Source organism: Saimiri boliviensis, chromosome 1, assembly GCF_048565385.1.
Source record: "Saimiri boliviensis isolate mSaiBol1 chromosome 1, mSaiBol1.pri, whole genome shotgun sequence".
Taxonomy (NCBI): Eukaryota; Metazoa; Chordata; class Mammalia; order Primates; family Cebidae; genus Saimiri; species Saimiri boliviensis.
In genome coordinates, this window is record NC_133449.1 from 31,926,151 (window position 1) to 31,947,213 (window position 21,063).

At 41.2% G+C, this 21,063-nt stretch overlaps 1 protein-coding gene across 1 annotated transcript in view; it reads left to right on the forward strand.

Moving 5' to 3' along the window:
• Positions 1-414: 414 nt before the first annotated feature.
• The window catches only part of YIPF4 (Yip1 domain family member 4), a 30,886-nt gene continuing 10,237 nt past the window's right edge, over positions 415-21,063 (forward strand). The window contains exons 1-5 of the mRNA XM_003943974.3: positions 415-747; positions 8,782-8,935; positions 11,298-11,469; positions 14,929-15,006; positions 19,277-19,390. Coding sequence (XP_003944023.1) covers positions 669-747; positions 8,782-8,935; positions 11,298-11,469; positions 14,929-15,006; positions 19,277-19,390 — 597 coding nt within the window. The 5' untranslated portion in view covers positions 415-668. The remainder of the gene's footprint in view (positions 748-8,781; positions 8,936-11,297; positions 11,470-14,928; positions 15,007-19,276; positions 19,391-21,063) is intronic.

Genomic DNA, 21,063 nt, shown 5'->3' on the forward strand with positions numbered 1-21,063 from the left:
TTATTTTTTTTTTTTTTTTTTTTTTTTTTTTTTTTCTTTAAAGACAGGGTTTCACCACGTTGGTCAGGCTGGTGTTGAACTCTCGACCTCAGGTGATCCACCCGCCTTGGCCTCCAAAGTGCTTGGATTACAGGCGTGAGCCACCACGCCCGGCAAAACCTGCCTAGTTCTAAAATTATTTAACCCATCCACTTAACACAAACGGAGGAAATGGGTAAAGAAAACGCCAGGAAAGATGGGACTTAAAGGAACAAAAACACCCAAGGAGGAGAAGGCGGCCTCAGAGTTCCACAAATTACAAGCACATTTCCTGTCCTGGGTAAACTTCCGGAATCAACAACAGGAAGACCCAATCAGAATCTTCCTCCGAGAGCCAATGGGCGAGCACATTACAAAGAGCCAATCCCAGCGGCGCTGTCACTGTTATGGGCCTGTCAGGGCGCCGGCGTCGTGGTGCTTGGGTGGTCACCATCGGGAGGACTTTGGTGGGGCAGTGTCAGGACAGCTCAGCGGCTAACTGTGCCCGTCTGCGGCCTCACTCCCGGCTTGCACATCCGGACTCGCAGGCCGCACTGTCGGGCGAGCGTGCGGGTCGGCGCCGGGGCCGCCTTGGGATCTGAGCTCAGCCGCAGCTTCCTCTACCGCGGCCGGCTCGGAGGGGCCGCGAGATGCAGCCTCCGGGCCCGCCCCCCGCCTACGCCCCCACTAACGGGGACTTCACCTTTGTCTCCTCAGCTGACGCGGAAGGTGAGGCTGAGCCCCAAGAAGGCCCGTCGCCCGGAGGACGCCAGGGCCCGACGCCGTGGGGTCTTTGTGGTGCCGAGGCGGTCGTGGCCGGGTGGGGACGGGCAGGAAGCTGTCTGGTGACGGCTGCTCACCGCGCTTGTCGGGCCGTCCGAGAGGCCCCGAAGGACCGAGGCAGGGTTGTAGGGAGCTGTCTTTAAAGGCATCAAGTTACTCGGTCTACCCCTAGCTTTGCCCGCACCGTCTGGTGGCTGGTTTTCTGGGTGCCTTATTCACTTCAGGTGGACCCACGGAACCCTAAGATTCTGTTTCTGAAATGACTCGCCGTTACTCAGAAAAAGGACAGATGGGCCAAGGGAGATCTCAAAGACTGAGAAAAAGCAAGGAGGGCTGTTTTCTTCTGTTGTGTATCAATAGATAACTTTTTGGGGGTGTCTGGGATCAGATTCTCCACTGCAAATAAGGGGAGATAACTTTTTGGAGGCACCTGGTATCAGATTCGGCACTGCAAGTACAAACTAAGTGGTTTTTACGGAATTTGATGTCTTGCCCAAGTCCCCGTTTTCCTCCCATTTTGTCGTGTTTCACCTAGGTTATCAAAGAAATTAACCAAGATATGTTGGAAACGTCGCGTAGTCCAGCAGTGTGTTCCCAGTAGCCCCTACAGATTTCCTTGTACGATTCGGAGGAAGCGATTGTGCTAGAGATACTCTTCTACAGCATAGGAGAATGTTTTCCTCCTTTTCTCAGTTCCCTACCCAACTCACAATCTGGGTCTTATTTTGCTAGTCATTTTCAAATTTTACTTTTATTAGACTTTGTGCCTAATTTTTTCCAGTGACCAGACTTACTGCCTGCTATGAAAAAGTAAATTATGTTTACAGAAATTTCAGTCGGAAAAAGAACCTAGATTTTCCTAAGAAATTTTATGGTGTATCAGTATAGTTTATTTTACCTTTTGTTTTGTTTTTCTTGTTGTGCTATTTGAGTGGCATTGCTTTTAAAAAAAATAGTAATGGTCGTAATTTAAGATGTACAATAAAATTTTTGTCTGTCAAAGGGAACATAGCTGATACATTTATTTTTTTCTTTTTCTTTCTTATTTTATTTTATTTTATTTTTTATAGAGACGGGGTTTCACCGTGTTAGTCAGGCTGGTCTTGAACTCCTGACTTCGTGATCCACCCACCTCGGGCTCCCAAAGTGCTGGGATTACAGGCGTGAGCCACCTCGCCCGGCCTTTGTTTTTGTTTTTTTCAGATAGGGTCTCACTCTGTTGCCCAGGCTGGAGTGCCAGTGGCTTGATCATAGCTCACTGTAACCTCAGACTTCTGGGCTCCAGTGATCCTCCTGCCTCAGTCTCCTGAATAGCTGGGACTGCAGGTCTGCGCCACCATGCACAGCTTATTTGTAAACTTTTTGTAGATCTCACTGTGTTGCCTAGTCTTGTCTCAGACTCTTGGCCTCCCAGATTGCTAGGAATACAGATGTGAGCTATCAGCCCAGCATAAATTTCCTTTAAACTTATATACACCAACCCCAAATATTTCAGTTTCATCTATGTTTGGTAGCATGGTACTTATGGAAGTATATCAACTTTAATTTCCCAGGTTTAAAGTTTCCTTTGAGTATCAGAACATGATGTTTGTTCAAACTCATGTTTCTTTTTTTTTTTGAGACAGAGTTTCGCTCCTTACCCAGGCTGGAGTACAATGGCGCTAACTCGGCTCACCGCAACCTCTGCCTCCTGGGTTCAGGCAATTCTTCTGCCTCAGCCTCCTGAGTAGCTGGGATTGCAGGCACGTGCCACCATGTGCAGCTAACTTTTTGTATTTTTAGTAGAGACGGGGTTTCACCTTGTTGACCAGGATGTTCTTGATCTCTTGACCTCGTGATCCACCCGCCTCAGCCTCCCAAAGTGCTGGAATTACAGGCTTGAGCCACCGCACCCGGCCCAAACTCATGTTTCTATGTTACTCAGACTTCTCTATATTTTCTCAGAAGACATATAGCTCTGTATATCCAAGGAGATATATGTGTATTCAAAATAATACATTCATACAATATGATATTGTACAGTTTAAGTTTAGAGTATTTTAAAAATAATACTCATTTGCTCTTTTCTTTTCTTTTTCGAGACAGAGTTTCACTCCCTCTGCCCAGGCTTGAGTGCAGTGGCTTGATCTCAGCTCACTGCAGTCCCCTGCCTCTTGGGCTGAAGTCGATTCTCCCACCTCAGCCTCCTAAGTAGCTGGGACTGCAGGTGTACGCCACCATGCCTGGTTAATATTTGTATTTTTTGTAGAGACAGGGTTTCACCATGTTGTACAGGCTGGTCTCGAACTCCTGGGCTCAAGCAATCCACCTACCTTGGCCTCCCAAAGTGCTGGGATTACAGGGGTGAGCCACCGTGCCCAGCCTCGTTTGTTCTTTTTTTATATATATATATAATTTATTTATTTTACTTTAGGTGCATATTATAACTGGCATTTCTCCCCATGTTATCCCTCCCCACCCCCACTCCGCACCCCTCATTGCCTCTCCCCTACCCCTCCAATTGTCCCCTGTGTGTGATGCTCCTCTCCCTGAGTCCACGTGTTCTCATTTTTCAACACCCACCTATGAGTGAGAACATACGGTGCTTGGGTTTCTGTGCTTGGGTCAGTTTTCTGAGAATGATGGTTTCCAGATTCATCCAAGTCCCTACAAAGGACACGAACTCATTGTTTTTTATGGCTTCGTAGTATTCCATGGTGTATATGTACCACATTTCCTTTGTCCAGTCTATCATTGATGGGCATTTGGGTTGGTTCCAGGTCTTTACTGTTTGTTCTTTATGAGACTCCCAGTGAGCTTTATTATTCCTGAGGCTAGCTGGGTGTGGTGGCTTACACCTGTAATCCCAGCACTTTGGGCCAAGGTGGGTGGATGGCTTGAGCTCCGAAGCTTGAGACCAGCCTGGGCAACATGGTGAAACCCCATCTCTACAAAAAATACAAAAAATTAGCCATCCATGGTGGTGCGTACCTGTAGCCCCAGTTAACTTGGAATCAGCTACTCTGAGGATCATTTGAGCTTGGGAGGTCTAGGCTGCAGTAAGCTGTGATTGTGGCACTGTGCTCCAGCCTAGACAACAAAGCAAGACACTGACTGAAAAAAAAGAAAAGAAACTGAGGCTTAGAGAGGTTTAGCAGCTTCTGCATGATAGATCTAGAATTAAGAGCTAGTCCATAGCCAGATGTAGTAGCATGTGCCTATAATCTCAGCTACTCAGTAGGGTGAAAGCAGGATAATCACTTGAGCCCAGAAGTTTGAGGTCACCGGGGGAACATAGTGAGACCTCATCTCAAAAAAACAAAAGAGCTAGTCTGCTGTCTCCTCAAGTTTCTTTCTGCTGCCTCTTTCTTAAATTTTTCTAAATTAAATTGTGTATCTGAAGTATAGAAGAGTCCTGGATTTGCATCCTGGCTTTACCAATTACTATCCATTGTGATCTTGGGTGAGTTACAAGTTATTTACCCTTTTCCTCATGTACAAATTGGGAATAAGAATACCCAAGTGCTCAAATATTTTGCAAATGTAAAACATTTACTACTGTATCTGGCAGAGTTGAATGTTGAACATATGTGAGTAATGATGTTGCTGCTTGGGTTTCAGTGTTAACTGACCCCACACTTACTTTTGTATTGTTTTCCACTGTGAACATTTTACTGTACAACTCCAAGTCTTTTTCCTGGTTTCTACACGTCATATAAATTCTTTATTCTCCCCCCACCCCCCCCTTTTTTTTTTTAAGACAGGGTTTCACCATGTTGGTCAGGCTGGTCTTGAACTCCCGACCTCAGGTAATCCACTTGCCTTGGCCTCCAAAGTGCTTGGATTACAGGCATGAGCCACTACGCCCGGCCGCTTCTTCCCTTTTTATGCTGTTTTTCTAACCATGAATATTTTCAGCTTATAGATGTTTTCTGTGTATATCCTTCCTTCTGGAATCTCTCCAAGTCCCTCATTCTTACTGATACCTATTCTTCCTGTTTGTCCACACATACCCTTTGTTCTAAAATGTGCTTTGATGTTTTTTCTCCATTTGATTCTGATTTTCATGCTTAGAATGTCTTTCTCCTCCTAGCCTCAAGTTAAAACCTTAGACTGAATTCAAATGCTCTTTCCTTAGTAAAACTCACTTCAGCTGTCCTTCAGAAACAGAAACTTCCTAATATTTTCTATACCCAAGGACCTATCATAGAACCTGTAATATAAATACCACAAAAGAATGATTTGTTGAATTAATTACTTTTGCCTTTATTTATCTCATGTGTCTTTTTTTTTTTTTTTTTTTTTTTTTTTTTTTTTTTTGACAAGAGTTTTGCTGTTGCCCAGGCTGGAGTGCAGGTGCAGTAGGACAATCTTGACTCACTGCAACCTCCACCTCCCAGGTTCAAGTGATTCTCCTGCCTCAGCCTCCCTAGTAGCTGGGACTATAGGCTTGCCCCACCACACCCGGCTAATTTTTGTATTTTTAGGAGAGATGGGGTTTCACCATGTTGGCCAGTATGTCTTTAATAGATAGGACTTCAAACTCAGCACCACTTTAGATGATACAACCAGAAAAAATACTGAATTTAGGCCAGATTGGCCTCTTAAAGTAGCTATGTGGTTATTGAGCAAGTTACACAGCTTTTATAAGCTTCCATTTTGTCCCCTGTAAAATGAGAAACATATTTATGAGAAATCTTGTTAGAATTATTTAAGGTAATATGTATAAAAAATAAAATTCATTAAGTACAATTAAAAGGACTTGAAGTCAGATATGGTGGCACAGGCATGTAGTCTCAGCTACTTGGGAGACTGAGCCTGAGGAGGGGCTTGAGCCCAGGAATTTGAATCCAGATTGGGCAACACAGCAAAACTCATCTCTTAAAAAAAAAAAATTGATAAATAAAAGGACATGAACTGTGTGTGAATGAGGGTGTAAATGAATAAATAAATGAAGAGTGAAATCCAGACTGAATATTCAAGTCTATAAAACTACATCTAAAAGCAATAATGAAATGCATGTGTATAAAAGCAAGAATGTAATGATACTGTTTTTTATAAATAAATACATATATACATAACTCTCTTGACCTGATGCTGTGGCTCACACCTGTAATCCCAACACTTTGGGAGGCCAAGGTGGGTGGATTACCTGAGGTCAGGAGTTCGAGACCAGCCTGGCCAACATGGCAAAACCCTGTCTTTACTAAAATACAAAAATTAGCTGGGCATGCTGGCACATGCCAGTAATCTCATCTACTCAGGAGGCTGAGGCAGGAGAATTGCTTGAACCTATGAGGTGGAAGTTGCAGTGAGCTGAGATTGAGCCACTTCACTCCAGCCTGGGAGGCAGAGCAAGACTCTGTCTTAATAAATGAATGAATGAATGAATGAATGAATGCTTGGTGTGGTGGTGTGCGCCTGTAATCCCAATTTAGGAGGCTGGGACAGGAGAATCACTTGAACCCAGGAGGTGGAGGTTGCAGTGAGCTGAGATCATGCTGCTGCACTCCAGCCTGGCAACAGAGTGAGACTCCATCTCAAAAAAAAAAAAAAAAGAAAAGAAAAAACACTCTTTGTAGCTATTAGAAATAGACTTTTAGGGCCAGGCGCGGTGGCTCAAGCCTGTAATCCTAGCACTTTGGGAGGCCGAGGCAGGTGGATCACGAGGTCAAGAGATCGAGACCATCCTGGTCAACATGGTGAAACCCCGTCTCTACTAAAAATACAAAAAAATTAGCTGGGCATGATGGCATGTGCCTTTAATCCCAGCTGCTCAGGAGGCTGAGGCAGGAGAATTGCCTGAACCCAGGAGGCAGAGGTTGCGGTGAGCCGAGATCGCGCCATTGCACTCCAGCCTGGGTAACGAGCGAAACTCCGTCTCAAAAAAAAAGAAATTGACTTTTAATTAAATTCCATCTCTCTCATTTCAACTTAGATTAAGACAAAGAAGTAGCCAATTATTTTTAAGAGAATATTTTAACTACACAATTATGTGGTAACATCTACAGATACTATTTTTAAATTTTAGGTAATGAATTCAAATCTTATATTTTTCTCTAACTGAGTAAGCTCCTTTATAAAAATCTTTTTAGAATCATACAATGTATAACCTGGCAAGAACTTTGAATAGGAAACTGGGGCCCAGAAGACATGAATGATTTGCTGTATTAATTAGTAGCTGAGCTGGGACTTAGCTTCAGAATGTAAACATTTGTCAGAATTAATTGCAGGAGTTGTCACAAGCAGACCGGGATGTGACTCATAGAGTATTGTGCAAATTAAGCTGTTTGTACCGTAAATGAAAAACATCGGTTTTTTTTTTTTTTTTTTTTCTCTCCCAATGGAGTCCCACTCTATTACCCAGGCTAGAGTGCAGTGGCAGGATCTCAGCTCACTGCAACCTCTACCTCCTGTGTTCAAATGATTCTCCTGCCTCAGCCTTCCACATAGCTGGGATTACAGGTGTGCCCCACCATGCTTGGCTAATTTTTGTGTTTTTAGTAGAGATGGGGTTTCACCATGTTGGCCAGGCTGATCTTGCCTGACCTCAGGCGATCCACCCACCTTGGCCTCCCAAAGTGCTGGGATTACAGGCATGAGCCACTGCACCCGGCAGTTTTTTGTTTTTTTTTTAAGGAAGCTAACTTTGGTATTGGTTGGACATGATCTCCAGAGAAGTATCTGTCTGTGTTAGAGTGTTCTGGTTTGCTGTTTCCAAAAACATTTTTCTGAAATAATACTATAATCATGTGACTTGCACTGACAGTGTTGATGGTTGTTTATTAATGCATATTGTCTGTTCCTACAAATGTGCTTTTTCTTTTTAATCCCTATATGACCTCAAGCAAATCCTTAACTATTTCCATTTTTTCAACTAGAAAATGTGGCATTAGTACTACCATGATTATCTGTAATCTCTAAGATGCTGTGCAGACTACATGGAATTTATTTTTTTAACGTGGATAACTAAATCTCTTTATGTCGTTTTTTTTTTTTTTTTTTTGAGACAGAGTTTCGCTCTTGTTACCCAGGCTAGAGTGCAATGGCGCGATCTCGGCTCACCGCAACCTCTGCCTCCTGGGTTCAAGCAGTTCTCCTGCCTCAGCCTCCCGAGTAGCTAGGATTACAGGCATGTGCCACCATGCCCAGCTAATTTTTTGTATTTTTAGTAGAGACGGGGTTTTACCATGTTGACCAGGATGGTCTCGATCTCTTGACCTCGTGATCCACCCGCCTCGGCCTCCCAAAGTGCTGGGATTACAGGCTTGAGCCACGGCACTCGGCCAAATCTCTTTATGTCTTATCGCCAACCTAAAATAAAAAACAAAACAAAACATAGCCCTTTATTTATTTTTGCCGAAACTAAAGATGTATGATGTAATTATATGAAGAAAGGGAAATGTTGGCTGAAATGACAGGGGACTCTTACTCAGATTTATCTGAAGCTAAGCATTAATATATTAAACACTTAGCATAGATATGTGATGATTTAAGTGAAAGAATGTGTTAATAAATACACGAAGAAGTAGAGAAAAATATCTACAGATTGGTTTTTTTTTAGTAAGTAAATTGTCTAACAGTTTGCATATATACATATGTAATACCCCTGAAAAGAATTTATTCAGTTACTTTGTTCTGAGGCATGTGGTGTATATAAAAATGAAGGAATACAAATGATGTCATGTAATATATTTTGCATGTATTTTCCATTGAAATCTTAAAGAATTACTGTTTGAGTCTAGATTCTGGTACCAGTCTGGCTAATTAGCTGTGAAATTTTTTGTATGTCTTTTCACTTATTTTGTCTTTCATTTTATTCTTATAAAGTAAACGATCGTTTTTAGGTATCTATCAACTATAAAATTTGAAGATTATGTGCATAGTAGGTGTTCATGGAGATCTTCAAATGATAATTATTTTAGTTGAGTATCTGCTCACTTTGATTAAGATTCACGCATTGTACCTAGTTCATATAGTTTTGTCCTCTTTTCTCCTAAGATCTCAGTGGTTCAATAGCATCGCCAGATGTCAAATTAAATCTTGGTGGAGATTTTATCAAAGAATCTACAGCTACTACCTTTCTGAGACAAAGAGGGTATGGCTGGCTTCTGGAAGTTGAAGATGATGATCCTGAAGATAACAAGCCACTCTTGTATGTAAAAATAATAATACGTATTTTTTGGGTTTTTTAGAGCTAATCTGAGGGATGATTATATTCTTGTTATTTAGCAAGAAAACATTAACCTTTTTTGGTCAAAAGCTATAGGAGTTGTCAATTTTACTAGTAATTTAAAAAACTAAAATAATGAGAGAATATTTTTTAACAAGTTAAAAGACAAAAAATAAAAGAATGATAATCCTCAGCTGGGCGCGGTGGCTCATGCCTGTAATCCCAGCACTTTGGGATACCGAGGTGGATGGATCACCTGAGGTCAGGAGTTCAAGACCAGCCTGACCAACATGGAGAAACTCCGTTTCTACTAAAAATACAAAAAATTGAATCTAAAGAGCTTTTAAATTGAAAAAAAAGGAAAAAGAAAAAAATGCAAAAAAATTATCTGGGCATGGTGGCACATGCCTGTAATCTAATCTACTAGGGAGGCTGAGGCTGGGAGGCGGAGTTTGCAGAGAGCCAAGATCTCACCATTGCACTCCAGCCTGGGCAACAAGAGTGAAACTCCACCCCCAACCCCCCCCCAAAAAAAAAAAAAGAATGATAATCCTGTAACACACACACACACACGCACACGCACTCCAGCCTGGGCAACATGGTAATCTTATAACACATGCGTGCATACACACACACCCCCGGTACTCTGGCCTGAGCAACAAGAGTGAAACTCTGTCCCCCCACCCAAAAAAAAGGAACGGTAATCCTGTAACTAACACACACACACGCTCACCCACCCCTATTCCAGCTTACCTGGGTCTGTCAGCTATCTGAAGTAATCATGCAATTTTAAAAAGCAAGGCTCTTAGGTACTTGCTGTTGAACTTCAGTTTCAGACAAATTAAGATTTCTAGCCGGGCGTGGTGGCTCAAGCCTGTAATCCCAGCACTTTGGGAGGCCGAGGCGGGTGGATCACGAGGTCGAGAGATAGAGACCATCCCGGTCAACATAGTGAAACCCCGTCTCTACTAAAAATACAAAAAATTAGCTGGGCATAGTGGCACGTGCCTGTAATCCCAGCTACTCAGGAGGCTGAGGCAGGAGAATTGCCTGAACCCAGGAGGCGGAGGTTGCGGTGAGCCGAGATCGCGCCATTGCACTCCAGCCTGGGTAACAAGAGCGAAACTCTGTCTCAAAAAAAAAAAAAAAAAAAAAAAAAGATTTCTAAAAAGATTACCTCTCCAAAATCTCTTCAATATAGGAATTCTAGAGCTACCACTGGGAGGAGAGCTACGAATAAAGAGGTTTTCACATTCTTTATAATACCTGAAATTTTGTGATTATCTGGAGATAAAAGTAAAGAAATGAATAGTTTTGAAAAGAACAACCTATAGCTTTGCAAAATTGAGGCATTTCCAGGTTTTTCTTTGCATTAATTATCAGTAGAGTAAGTGCTGAAGCATCCTATGTTTCTTAATGTTAATATACCATATATCGGCCAGGCGCAGTGGCTCACATCAGTAATTACAGCACTTTGGGAGGCCGAGATGGTTGGATCAATTGAGGTCAGGAGTTCAAGACGAGTCTGGCCAACATGGTGAAACCCCATCTCTACTAAAAATACAGAAAAATTAGCAGGGCATGGTGGTGCAGGCCTGTAGTCCCAGCTGCTTAGGAAGCTGAAGCACGAGAATCCGGGAGACGGAGATTACAATGAGCCAAAATTGCGTCACCACACGCCAGCCTGGGCGAGAGAGCAAGACTCTGTCTCTAAATAAATAAATAATGCATTTATCATCAAATCTAAGACACTATTAATTATAAGATTCGGTTATTTTACATATTAATTAAACAGAAAAGTACATAAGACAGCATAAAGCTGGAACATCAAACGGCTATCTTCTCATTAGTGTGAGGATGAATGATAAATAACCCACAACACAGAAAGAGATAGCAATGAAGTTTACTTCATTTTGGCAGTGGATAAGATGTTGAAAGACGGAATTTTCCCAGAGAACGCAAAACCCACACTGGTTTTCATATAGGTTTCCAATCTGAATTGGGCCCAAAAAGTCTCAAGCGGAAAATTTTACTTGAAGTTTTCTTAAATTGATATTGCCTCTAGGAGACTGGCAAAAGGAAAAGTAAATATTAGAAACACCCGGTGTCACTCCAGGCTTAATGATTGTAAGACACCAGTGACTGAGATAATCCCACATTTAGAGATGTTGGAATTTTTTAAATGTACACCTTGGAATTAGTGAAATGTAGTACTTCAAATGCAAATGTTTTGTTGACCTATAGAGATCATACTGTTTTGTTTAAAGTTTTCTTAATTTTTTTTGCAACTGTTTTAGTATTCAGAAATGTCTGCCTTTTGAGAATTTTTATTTTAAAATTATAGGGAAGAATTGGACATCGATCTAAAGGACATTTACTACAAAATCCGATGTGTTTTGATGCCAATGCCATCACTTGGTTTTAATAGACAAGTGGTGAGAGACAATCCTGACTTTTGGGGTCCTCTGGCTGTTGTTCTTTTCTTTTCCATGATATCATTATATGGACAGTTTAGGGTAAGTATATCTTATTTTATACAAATTCTAAATATTTTGAGAGTTTCAAAAATTAAATATAAAATATTAACTCTAATATACTGTACTATATTTGAGAAATGCTTTACCTTTACCCATTATTTCTCACTTGTTCATTCCTAAAACTGTTCAATAATTAAATAAGTGAAGAGTACCTTAGATTAGTGTTTTCAAACTTTTCCATGTGATGATTGACATAGAAAATACTAATATTTTTATGGCACACTGGGGTAAAATGGATAGAACCATTCCCAGCTGACCAGAAGTCACCAGAAGGGCTGCTCATGCCCCTTCTGATTTTCCCCAGAGATGAAGAGTTTGAAATGTAATACTCATATTCATATTTCTACCTTTTATTCATTCATAAGTCTGTTCTTAAAATGACCATTACTTTAAATGAATTATGAGAAGGATTCTATCAGTGTTTGTTTTTATACTACTACTGGTATTTTAATCACTGTGTCCTACTTTCAGATACTTTATCACCAAAACACAACATACATGCATCACTCCCTCATGCCAAGTTTAAGGCTTTGAGGGGGTAAAAACTTACTGTTCACCACAGGGATTTGGAAATGAATGAGTTTCTGGTGGCTGCTCTAATAAATTTCCACAAGCTTAGTGGCTTTAAACAAGACAGATTTATTGTTTTACAGTTCTGAATGTCAGAAGTCCAAAATAAGTCTTAAAGGGCTAAGATCAAAATGTCTATAGGGCTGGGGCTTCAGGGCAGAATCTGTTGCTTGTTTCTTTAATTTCCAAAGGCTGTCAGCAATCCTTGGCTTCTGGCTATATCACTATGATCTCTCTTCCTGTGGTCACATTGCTTTCTCCTTTATTGTACTTAAATCTCTCTCAGTTTCCATCTTTTTTTTTTTTTGAGATGAAGTTTCACTTTTGTTGCCCAGGTTGAAGCACAACGGCATGATCTTGGCTCACTGCACCCTACACCTCGCAGGTTCAAGCAGTTCTACTGCCCCAGTCTCCCAAGTAGTAGGGATTACAGGCATGCACCACCATCCCCAGCTAATTTTGTATTTTTAGTAAAGATGGGGTTTCAACATGTTGGTCTGGCTGGTCTTGAACAACCTCAGGTGATCATCCTGCCTTGACCTCCCAAAGTCCTGGAATTACAGGCATGAACCACAGCACCCAGTCTCAGTTGCCATCTTTTAAGGACAATTGTTATTACATTTAGTGCCCACCAAGGTAATCCAGAATAATCTCTCCATCACTTGATGCATTACTGTACTATTCTTATTAATATTTACCCTAGATTAGTAGCTTATATCAGATAGTCTGTTAAAGTGTTGTAAAGACCATTGAAGAAGGTGAATGGGGACTCTGGTCTCCTGCCTATTGCCAGTTCTTCATCTAGAACATCTCTAATTTTATCTGTTTTGTATAATCTTTCATTTTAACAAAGGGTTCTAAGGTTAAGAACAGAAGGTTACCATACCATCATAGGATGTCACTCAGTTTGGATTTGCTTGATGTTTTCTCATGAATGAATTCTGATTATGCATTTTTGTCAAGAATATCACAGAAGTGCCATTGTGCCCTTCTCTATATACTAACAGGGAGTATGTGATACTGATATGTCTTATTACTGGTGATGTTAACCTTGATCACTTGGTTAGGTGATGGGGTAGTATCTTCAATTTATCCAGTATAAAGTTACTATTTTTCTCTTTGTAATTAATAAATATCTTATGAAGGTGCTTTGCAACTAGGCAAATACCTTGTTTCTCATCTAACTTTAGCCTATTAATTTTAGCATCCTTTGGTAGATCTTACATGTAGTAATTATTACTATAATGTTTATAGAATTATGAGTTTTCTATTTCCCTCTTTCATTTTGAGTTAGAATCCAGTACTGTTATCATTTATTTTATTACTCAGATTTTTCAAGCTTTAACCATTGGGAGCTCCTTCAAGTTGCCTTCTGTCTCCTTTCAATATATCCCATTCTTTTTTTGAGTACTTCCTTTCCTTCTTACTTCACACGGTGTTCTGGGCTAATCTCATATTTTGCCTGCCCCAGCCTTGGAATCAACCATTTCTTTAAGGAGTCCTCTTTCTTTTCATTATTAGGAAATAATATTTAGAAACCAGTTTCTGGGCCGGGCACGGTGGCTCAAGCCTGTAATCCCAGCACTTTGGGAGGCCGAGGCAGGTGGATCACGAGGTCAAGAGATCGAGACCATCCTGGTCAATGAGGTGAAACCCCATCTCTACTAAAAATACAAAAAAAATTAGTTGGACATGGTGGCGCGTGCCTGTGATCCCAGCTACTCAGGAGGCTGAGGCAGGAGAATTGCCTGAACCCAGGAGGTGGAGGTTGCGGTGAGCCGAGATCGCGCCATTGCACTCCAGCCTGGGTAACTAGCGAAACTCTGCCTCAAAAAAAAAAAAAAAAGAAACCAGTTTCTGGGGCTGGGCATGGTGGTGCACTTCTGTAATCCCAACACTTTGGGAGGCTGAGGTGGGAGGATCACTTGAGCTCAGGAGTTTGAGACCAGCCTGGGCAACATAGTGAGACCTGGTCTCTATTAAATAAGTAAATAAACAAACAACATAGCAAGACCTTGTCTCTATTAAATAAAATCATAATTAAATTAATAAATAATAAAAGAAACCAGTGTCTGGGCAATAAATGTGCTTGTGTGGCTACTGGGGTGCTATTTCTTGACCATCCCAGCAGACAGAGCTTGAAAATATAAATATATGTATGTATCATTACACTAAGTTTGAGTAGTTAAGATTGTCTTAAATGGCTTCCATATTTCTGTTACTTGAATAAATACGTAATGTAAATTTTAAAGACTTCCAGAGAAGATTAGTAACTTGCTTCAGAAATAAATTTTTCTTGCAGGATGCTGTAAGCCAGGGGGTTGGTAGTAAACATTGTTTTTTTCAATAATCTTTTATCATAGATTTTGAAATAGTGAGGTTTCTTTAGGCAGTTAGTAATTGCTAAAATTTTAATTTGGATGTAAAATTGTATTACATATTGTATTCGCCTCCCAGGTTCAAGCAATTCTCCTGCCTCAGCCTCCCGAGTAGCTGGGACTACAGACGCGTGCCACCACACCTGGCTAATTTTTATATTTTAGTAGAGACGGGGTTTCACTATGTTGGCCAGGATTGTCTGGATCTCTTGACCTCGTGATCTGCCTGCCTCAGCCTCCCAAAATGTTGGGATTACAGGTGTGAGCCACCATGCCTGGCCTTACACACATCATATTCTTACTAAGTTTTGGAATGATACCTGAGAACTCACATAACCTCTCTATGACCTGAACTTGAGTGTTAGAGAGGTTATGTGAGCTCACTGAACTTGAGTGTGCTAACTGTCATTTATGGCAGAGAATTGAGTTCCTGGAAAATTATCAGCTTATTTTATATGAAAATATTAATTACATGATTTTTCTCTCTAAGGTGGTCTCATGGATTATAACCATTTGGATATTTGGTTCACTAACAATTTTCTTACTGGCCAGAGTTCTTGGTGGAGAAGTAAGTAGTTAATTTTGAAAATAACCTTCCTTTTTTATGGTGAGTTTAATTTTTGATACTGTATATATCATCATTAGCTATACAAGAAAATAACTGTTTCTTGTCCCAGAATTGCTTTATGGTAGTTCCTTTAAGATGATCAACATATTATTATTGTGCTTACTCAATCAATAGTACATGAAATGAGGAAAAAGAAAATATCCCCTCCCTTTTATGAAGTAAATGCAGCCTATTTTTTATTTATGAATTTTTTATTTTTAGATGGAGTCTTGCTTTGTCACCCAAGCTGGAGTGCAGTGGGGCAATCTCGGCTCACTGCCATCTCTGCCTCCCGGGTTCAAGCAGTTCTCTTGCTTCAGCCTCCCAAGTAGCTGGGATTATACATGTGCCACCCCGCCTGGCTCATTTTTGTATTTTTAGTAGAAACAGTGAAACTCCTGTACTCAAACTCCCAACCTCAAGCGATCTGCCCACCTTGGCCTCCCAAAGTGCTGGAATTACAGGAGTGAGCCACCACACCCAGCCAAAATTTATTTATTTATTTTATTTATATATTTATTTTTATTTAATTTTTTTAAGATGAAGTTTTGCTCTTGTTGCCCTGGCTGAAGTGTAACGGCACGATTTTGCCTCATCGCAACCTCTGCCTCCCAGGTTGAAACAGTTCTTCTGCCTCAGCTTTCTGAGTAGCTGGGATCACAGGCATGCACCACCATGCCTGGCTAATTTTGTATTTTTAGTAGCAACTGGGTTTCTCCATGTTGGTCAGGCTGGTCTCAAACTCCCGACCTCAGGTGATCTGCCTGCCTTGGCCTCCCAAAGTACTGGGATTACAGGCATGAGCCACTGCGCCTGGCCTATTTATTTATTCGTTTTTGAGATGGAGTCTTGCTCTGTCGCACAGGCTAGAGTGCAGTGGTGAGATCTCAGCTCACTGCACCCTCTGCCTCCTGGGTTCAAGCGATTCTCCTGCCTCAGCCTCCCGAGTGGCTGGAATTACAGGAGCCCACCACCTCACCCAGCTAACCTTTTTTTTTGAGACAGTGTCTAGTTCTGTCTGCAGTCTAGAGTACAGTGGCACGATCTCAGCTCACTGCAGTCTCCACCTCCCAGGTTCAAGCAATTCTCCTGCCTCAGCCTCCCGAGTAGCTGGGACTACAGGTGCATAGCACCACACCTGACTAATTTCACCATGTTGGCCAGGATAGTCTCAGTCTTCTGACTTCGTGATCCACCCACGTTGGCCTCCCGAAGTGCTGAGATTACAGGCATAAGCCACAGTGCCCAGCCTAATTTTTGTATTTTTAATAGAGACACAGTTTCAATCATCTTGGCAGGCTGGTGTTGAACTCCTGACCTTGTGATCCACCCGCTTCAGCCTCCCAGTGTGCTGGGATTACAGGTGTGAATCACTGCACCCAGCCTTATTTATTTTTTTTTAGATAGAGTCTTGCTTTGTCACCCAGGCTAGAGTGTAGTGACACAATCTCAGCTCACTGCAACTTCCACCCCTCAGGTTCAAGTGATTCTCCTTCCTCAGCCTTCTGAGTAGCTGGGATTACAAGCACGTACCACCCTGCCTAATTTTTGTATTTTTAGTAGAGACAGGATTTCACCATGTTGATCAGGCTTGTCTTGAACTCCTGACATCAGGTTGTCTGCCTCAGCCTACCAAAATGCTAGGATTACAGGCGTGAAGCACTGTAACCAGCCGGAATTTATTCTTACAGAAATTCTCAAACTTTTTGATCTCAGGTTGTCAGAGAGATTTGTAACAATAAACCAACTACATTTTAAATGTATTTTTCTTTAAATACATTTAAAGAAAAATAACTATATTTTTCAAAACAGAAGAGTAGCCTTGTGTTACCTTTTTGTAAGTAGCTTTAATGTCTGATTTAATGGAAATTGGATTCTAATATATGGTTTTTCCATTCAATCTGTTAAGATACATTGTTTTGGCTAAAGTATCTGACGAAAATAAGGCCTTATACAGGTATACAGTTGGAAAGGGAGAGTATTTTAATAACCTTTTCCAATTATTGTGAATATTCTCTGATATTACACCAAAACCCTGTGGCTCATACCTGTAGTCCCAGCACTTTTGGAGGCTGACACAGGAGGATTGTTTGAGCCCAGGAGTTCCAAGATCAGCCTGGACAACACAGGGAGACCCTGTCTCTATAAATAATTTTAAAATTAGCCAGGCATGATGGTGTGTGCCTGTGGTCCCAGCTACTAGGGACTGAGGTGGGAGGCTTACCTGAGCCTGGGGGGTTATGACTGTGGTGAGCTGTCTTCATGCCACTACACTCTAGCCTGGCCGACAGTGAGATCTTGTCTCAAAAATAAATAAATAAGGAGTTTTGAGCTAGGTATGGTGGTACACACCTGTAGTCCCAGCTACTTGGGAGACTGAGGTGGGAGGATCACAGAGGATCACTTGAGTCCAGGAGTAGTAGTAGTTGTTTTTTTGTTTTGTTTTTACTCTTTTTTTTTTTTTTTTTTGAGACGGAGTTTTGCTCTTGTTACCCAGGCTGGAGTGCAATGGCGCCATCTCGGCTCACCGCAACCTCCGCCTCCTGGGTTCAGGCAATTCTCCTGCCTCAGTCTCCTGAGTAGCTGGGATTACAGGCACAAGCCACCATGCCGAGCTAATTTTCTGTATTTTTAGTAGAGACGGGGTTTCACTATGTTGACCAGGATGGTCTCGATCTCTTGACCTTGTGATCCACCCGCCTCAGCGATTACAGGCTTAAGCCACCGCGCCCGGCCTGTTTTGTTTTTAAAAACAAGTTTTGCCGGGCGCGGTGGCTCAAGCCTGTAATCCCAGCACTTTGGGAGGCCGAGGCGGGTGGATCACGAGGTCAAGAGATCGAGACCATCCTGGTCAACATGGTGAAACCCCGTCTCTACTAAAAATACAGAAAATTAGCTGGGCATGGTGGCGCGTGCCTGTAATCCCAGCTACTCAGGAGGTTGAGGCAGGAGAATTGCCTGAACCCAGGAGGCGGAGGTTGCGGTGAGCCAAGATCGCACCATTGCACTCCAGCCTGGGTCACAAGAGCGAAACTCCATCTCAAAAAAAAGAGTTTCTTGCCGGGCGCGGTGGCTCAAGCCTGTAATCCCAGGACTTTGGGAGGCCGAGGCGGGTGGATCACGAGGTCAAGAGATCAAGACCATCCTGGTCAACATGGTGAAACCCCATCTCTACTAAAAATACAAAAAAAAAATTAGCTGGGCATGGTGGCGTGTGCCTGTAATCCCAGCTACTCAGGAGGCTGAGGCAGGAGAATTGCCTGAACCCGGGAGGCGGAGGTTGCGGTGAGCCGAGATCGCGCCATTGCACTCCAGCCTGGGTAACAAGAGCAAAAACTCGGTCTCAAAAAAAAAAAAAAGAGTTTCTTTTTTCCCTTCTGTTTCTAATTTCAGAAGTGAATATTAGCTATATATGCTCAATCCAGCATCTTAAAACTCTTGAATAAATTTAGAGTAATATCTGTGAAATTTTAATACTCTGCATATGGAAATTTAAAATAATTCTAATAAACACTTAAAATTGTACTTGTTTATATATTATTTCTTATGTCCTAGACAAAACCTAGTATAATATTTACATGAAAATTATGTGTTTTGTTAATTCAAGACTGTTGATGTAGGAGTTTAGGGGCCTAGATTTTAATTTGAATACTGATACTTTTCTGACTTTGCTTAATCAATTTATTCACAATAGGGACAATAATGTCTATTTGTAAGATTATTTCATTTGATTTCCACAGCATATGAAGCCCTATTACAGAGCTTGGCATAAAGTAGTCACTAAAAAATATTTTTCTCTTCAGTCTCTCCTGGTCACCTTCCTTTCCTTCTGGTCTTCATTTGGAACATCCATGTTCTCTAGACCTTGGATTTTTCATCTGAATGGGATGGTTGTAGTTCCTTTAAGTAATTCTACAATTTAAGGGAAATAGTGACAAAATGTATTGTAGAGATATACTGAAGGTAGTATGAAACTCAAGAGAGAGATAAATGCTGTAAATATAGATTTGGGTATTATCAGCAAATTTATGATAATTGTAACCGTGTTGGTTGGTGAGACTATCCAGGAATATGGGAGATTATATGATGATTTGAAATAATAAGTATAATAGTTTGTTATTTCTTATTCTCACGTTTATTTAAATACAACAAGGAATATCTGGTGTTCAGTTGTGATTAAAATGAGTATCTTGATTTTATGACATTTATTTGAAATATTCAAAATTCACAGGTTGCATATGGCCAAGTCCTTGGAGTTATAGGATACTCATTACTTCCTCTCATTGTAATAGCACCTATACTTTTGGTGGTTGGATCATTTGAAGTGGTGTCTACACTTATAAAAGTAAGTTGAGGATTATGTATTACATAAAGTAGTTTACTGTTTTCCAATGTCAGAAGTATAAGAGGTCTCTAGCTAGGAATGTTGTAATATAAAGCTATTTATCAAACAGTTGGTAGTATTTTGGAAGTTATCTTCCTTACTGATTTTACCAATTACATTTATTTTTTTTCCTTTTGATCACCAGATATTACCATTTGTGTGGAGGGAAAAATAAAGAGTAAATCAGGTTTACTCTTTATTATAAATATAATATATATATAACAGTCAGACTTTTTTTTTTTTTTTTTTTTTTTTTTGAGATGGCGTCTTGATCTGTCACCAGGGCTGGAGTGCCTCGAAGGTTCATGTGATTCTCCTGCCTCAGCCTCCCTAGTAGCTGGGACTATAGGCATGTGCCACCATGCCTGGCTAAGTTTTTGTTTTTAGTAGAGATGGGGTTTCACCGTGTTGGCCAGGCTGGTCTTGGAACTCCTGACCTCAGGTGATCTGCCTACCTCAGTCTCCCAAAGTGCTGGGATTACAGGCATGAGCCACCACACCTGGCCTGATCAGCATTTTTTATTTACTTATTTTATTTTATTATTTTATTTTTTTGAGACGGAGTCTCACCCTGTTGCCCAGGCTGGAGTGCAGTGGCACAGTGGGTTTTCCGTAATGCAGAGCAGGACTTCTTTGTGTTATTTATGTTAAATTAACATATGTACACACTTTTAAACATTTGTCGATAATATTAAGTATTAATAAATAGTTATTTAACTTAAAAATTGGAATTTATTAATGTTGAACAACTTTGGGAAATGAATGACTGCTTTGACACATATATGTGTATTACACAGTGAATATAATTGTTTTCTTTATGGAAAACAGAACCGTTAAAGACTGTGACTTTCAGAACTGCTATTATGTAGCCTCCACATGAAAGTATTTGGTTTTAAGTAGCTGAGCCACTTGAAATTATTACTAATTTCAATATAAAATAAATAATGATTCCTGGTAGAATTTGGAAACTAGACCAGGTGCGGTGGCTTACGCCTGTAATCCCAGCACTTTGGGAGCCTGAGATGGATGGATCATGAGGTAAAGAGATCAAGACCATCCTGGCCAACGTGGTGAAACTCTTGTCTTTATTAAAAATTTCTTAAAAGGCCAGGCGTGTTGGCTCACGCCTGTAATCCCAGCACTTTGGGAGGCTGAGGCAGGCGGATCACAAGATCAAAAGATCAAAACCATGCTGGCCAACATGGTGAAACTCCATCTCTACTAAAAAATATAAAAATTAGCTGGGCATGGTGGCGTGCAGCTGTAGTCCTAGCCACTCGGGAGGCTGATGCAGAATTGCTTGAACCCAGGAGGCGGAGATTGCAGTGAGCTGAGATTGTGCCACTGCACTCCAACCTGGTGCCTGGTGACAGAGCAAGACTGTGTCTCCAAAAAAAAAAAATTATCCGAATGCAGGATAATAGATGAAAAATAAAAGAAAAAATAATTAGCTGGGCGTGGTGGTGTGCACCTGTAGTTCCAGCTACTCAGGAGGCTGAAGAAGGGGAATTGCTTGAACCCAGGAGGTAGAGATTGCAGTGAGCCGAGATTGTGCCACCGCACTCCAGCCTGGTGCCTGGTGATAGAGCAAGACTCTGTCTTAAATAAAAAAAAAAATAGCTGGGCATGGTGGC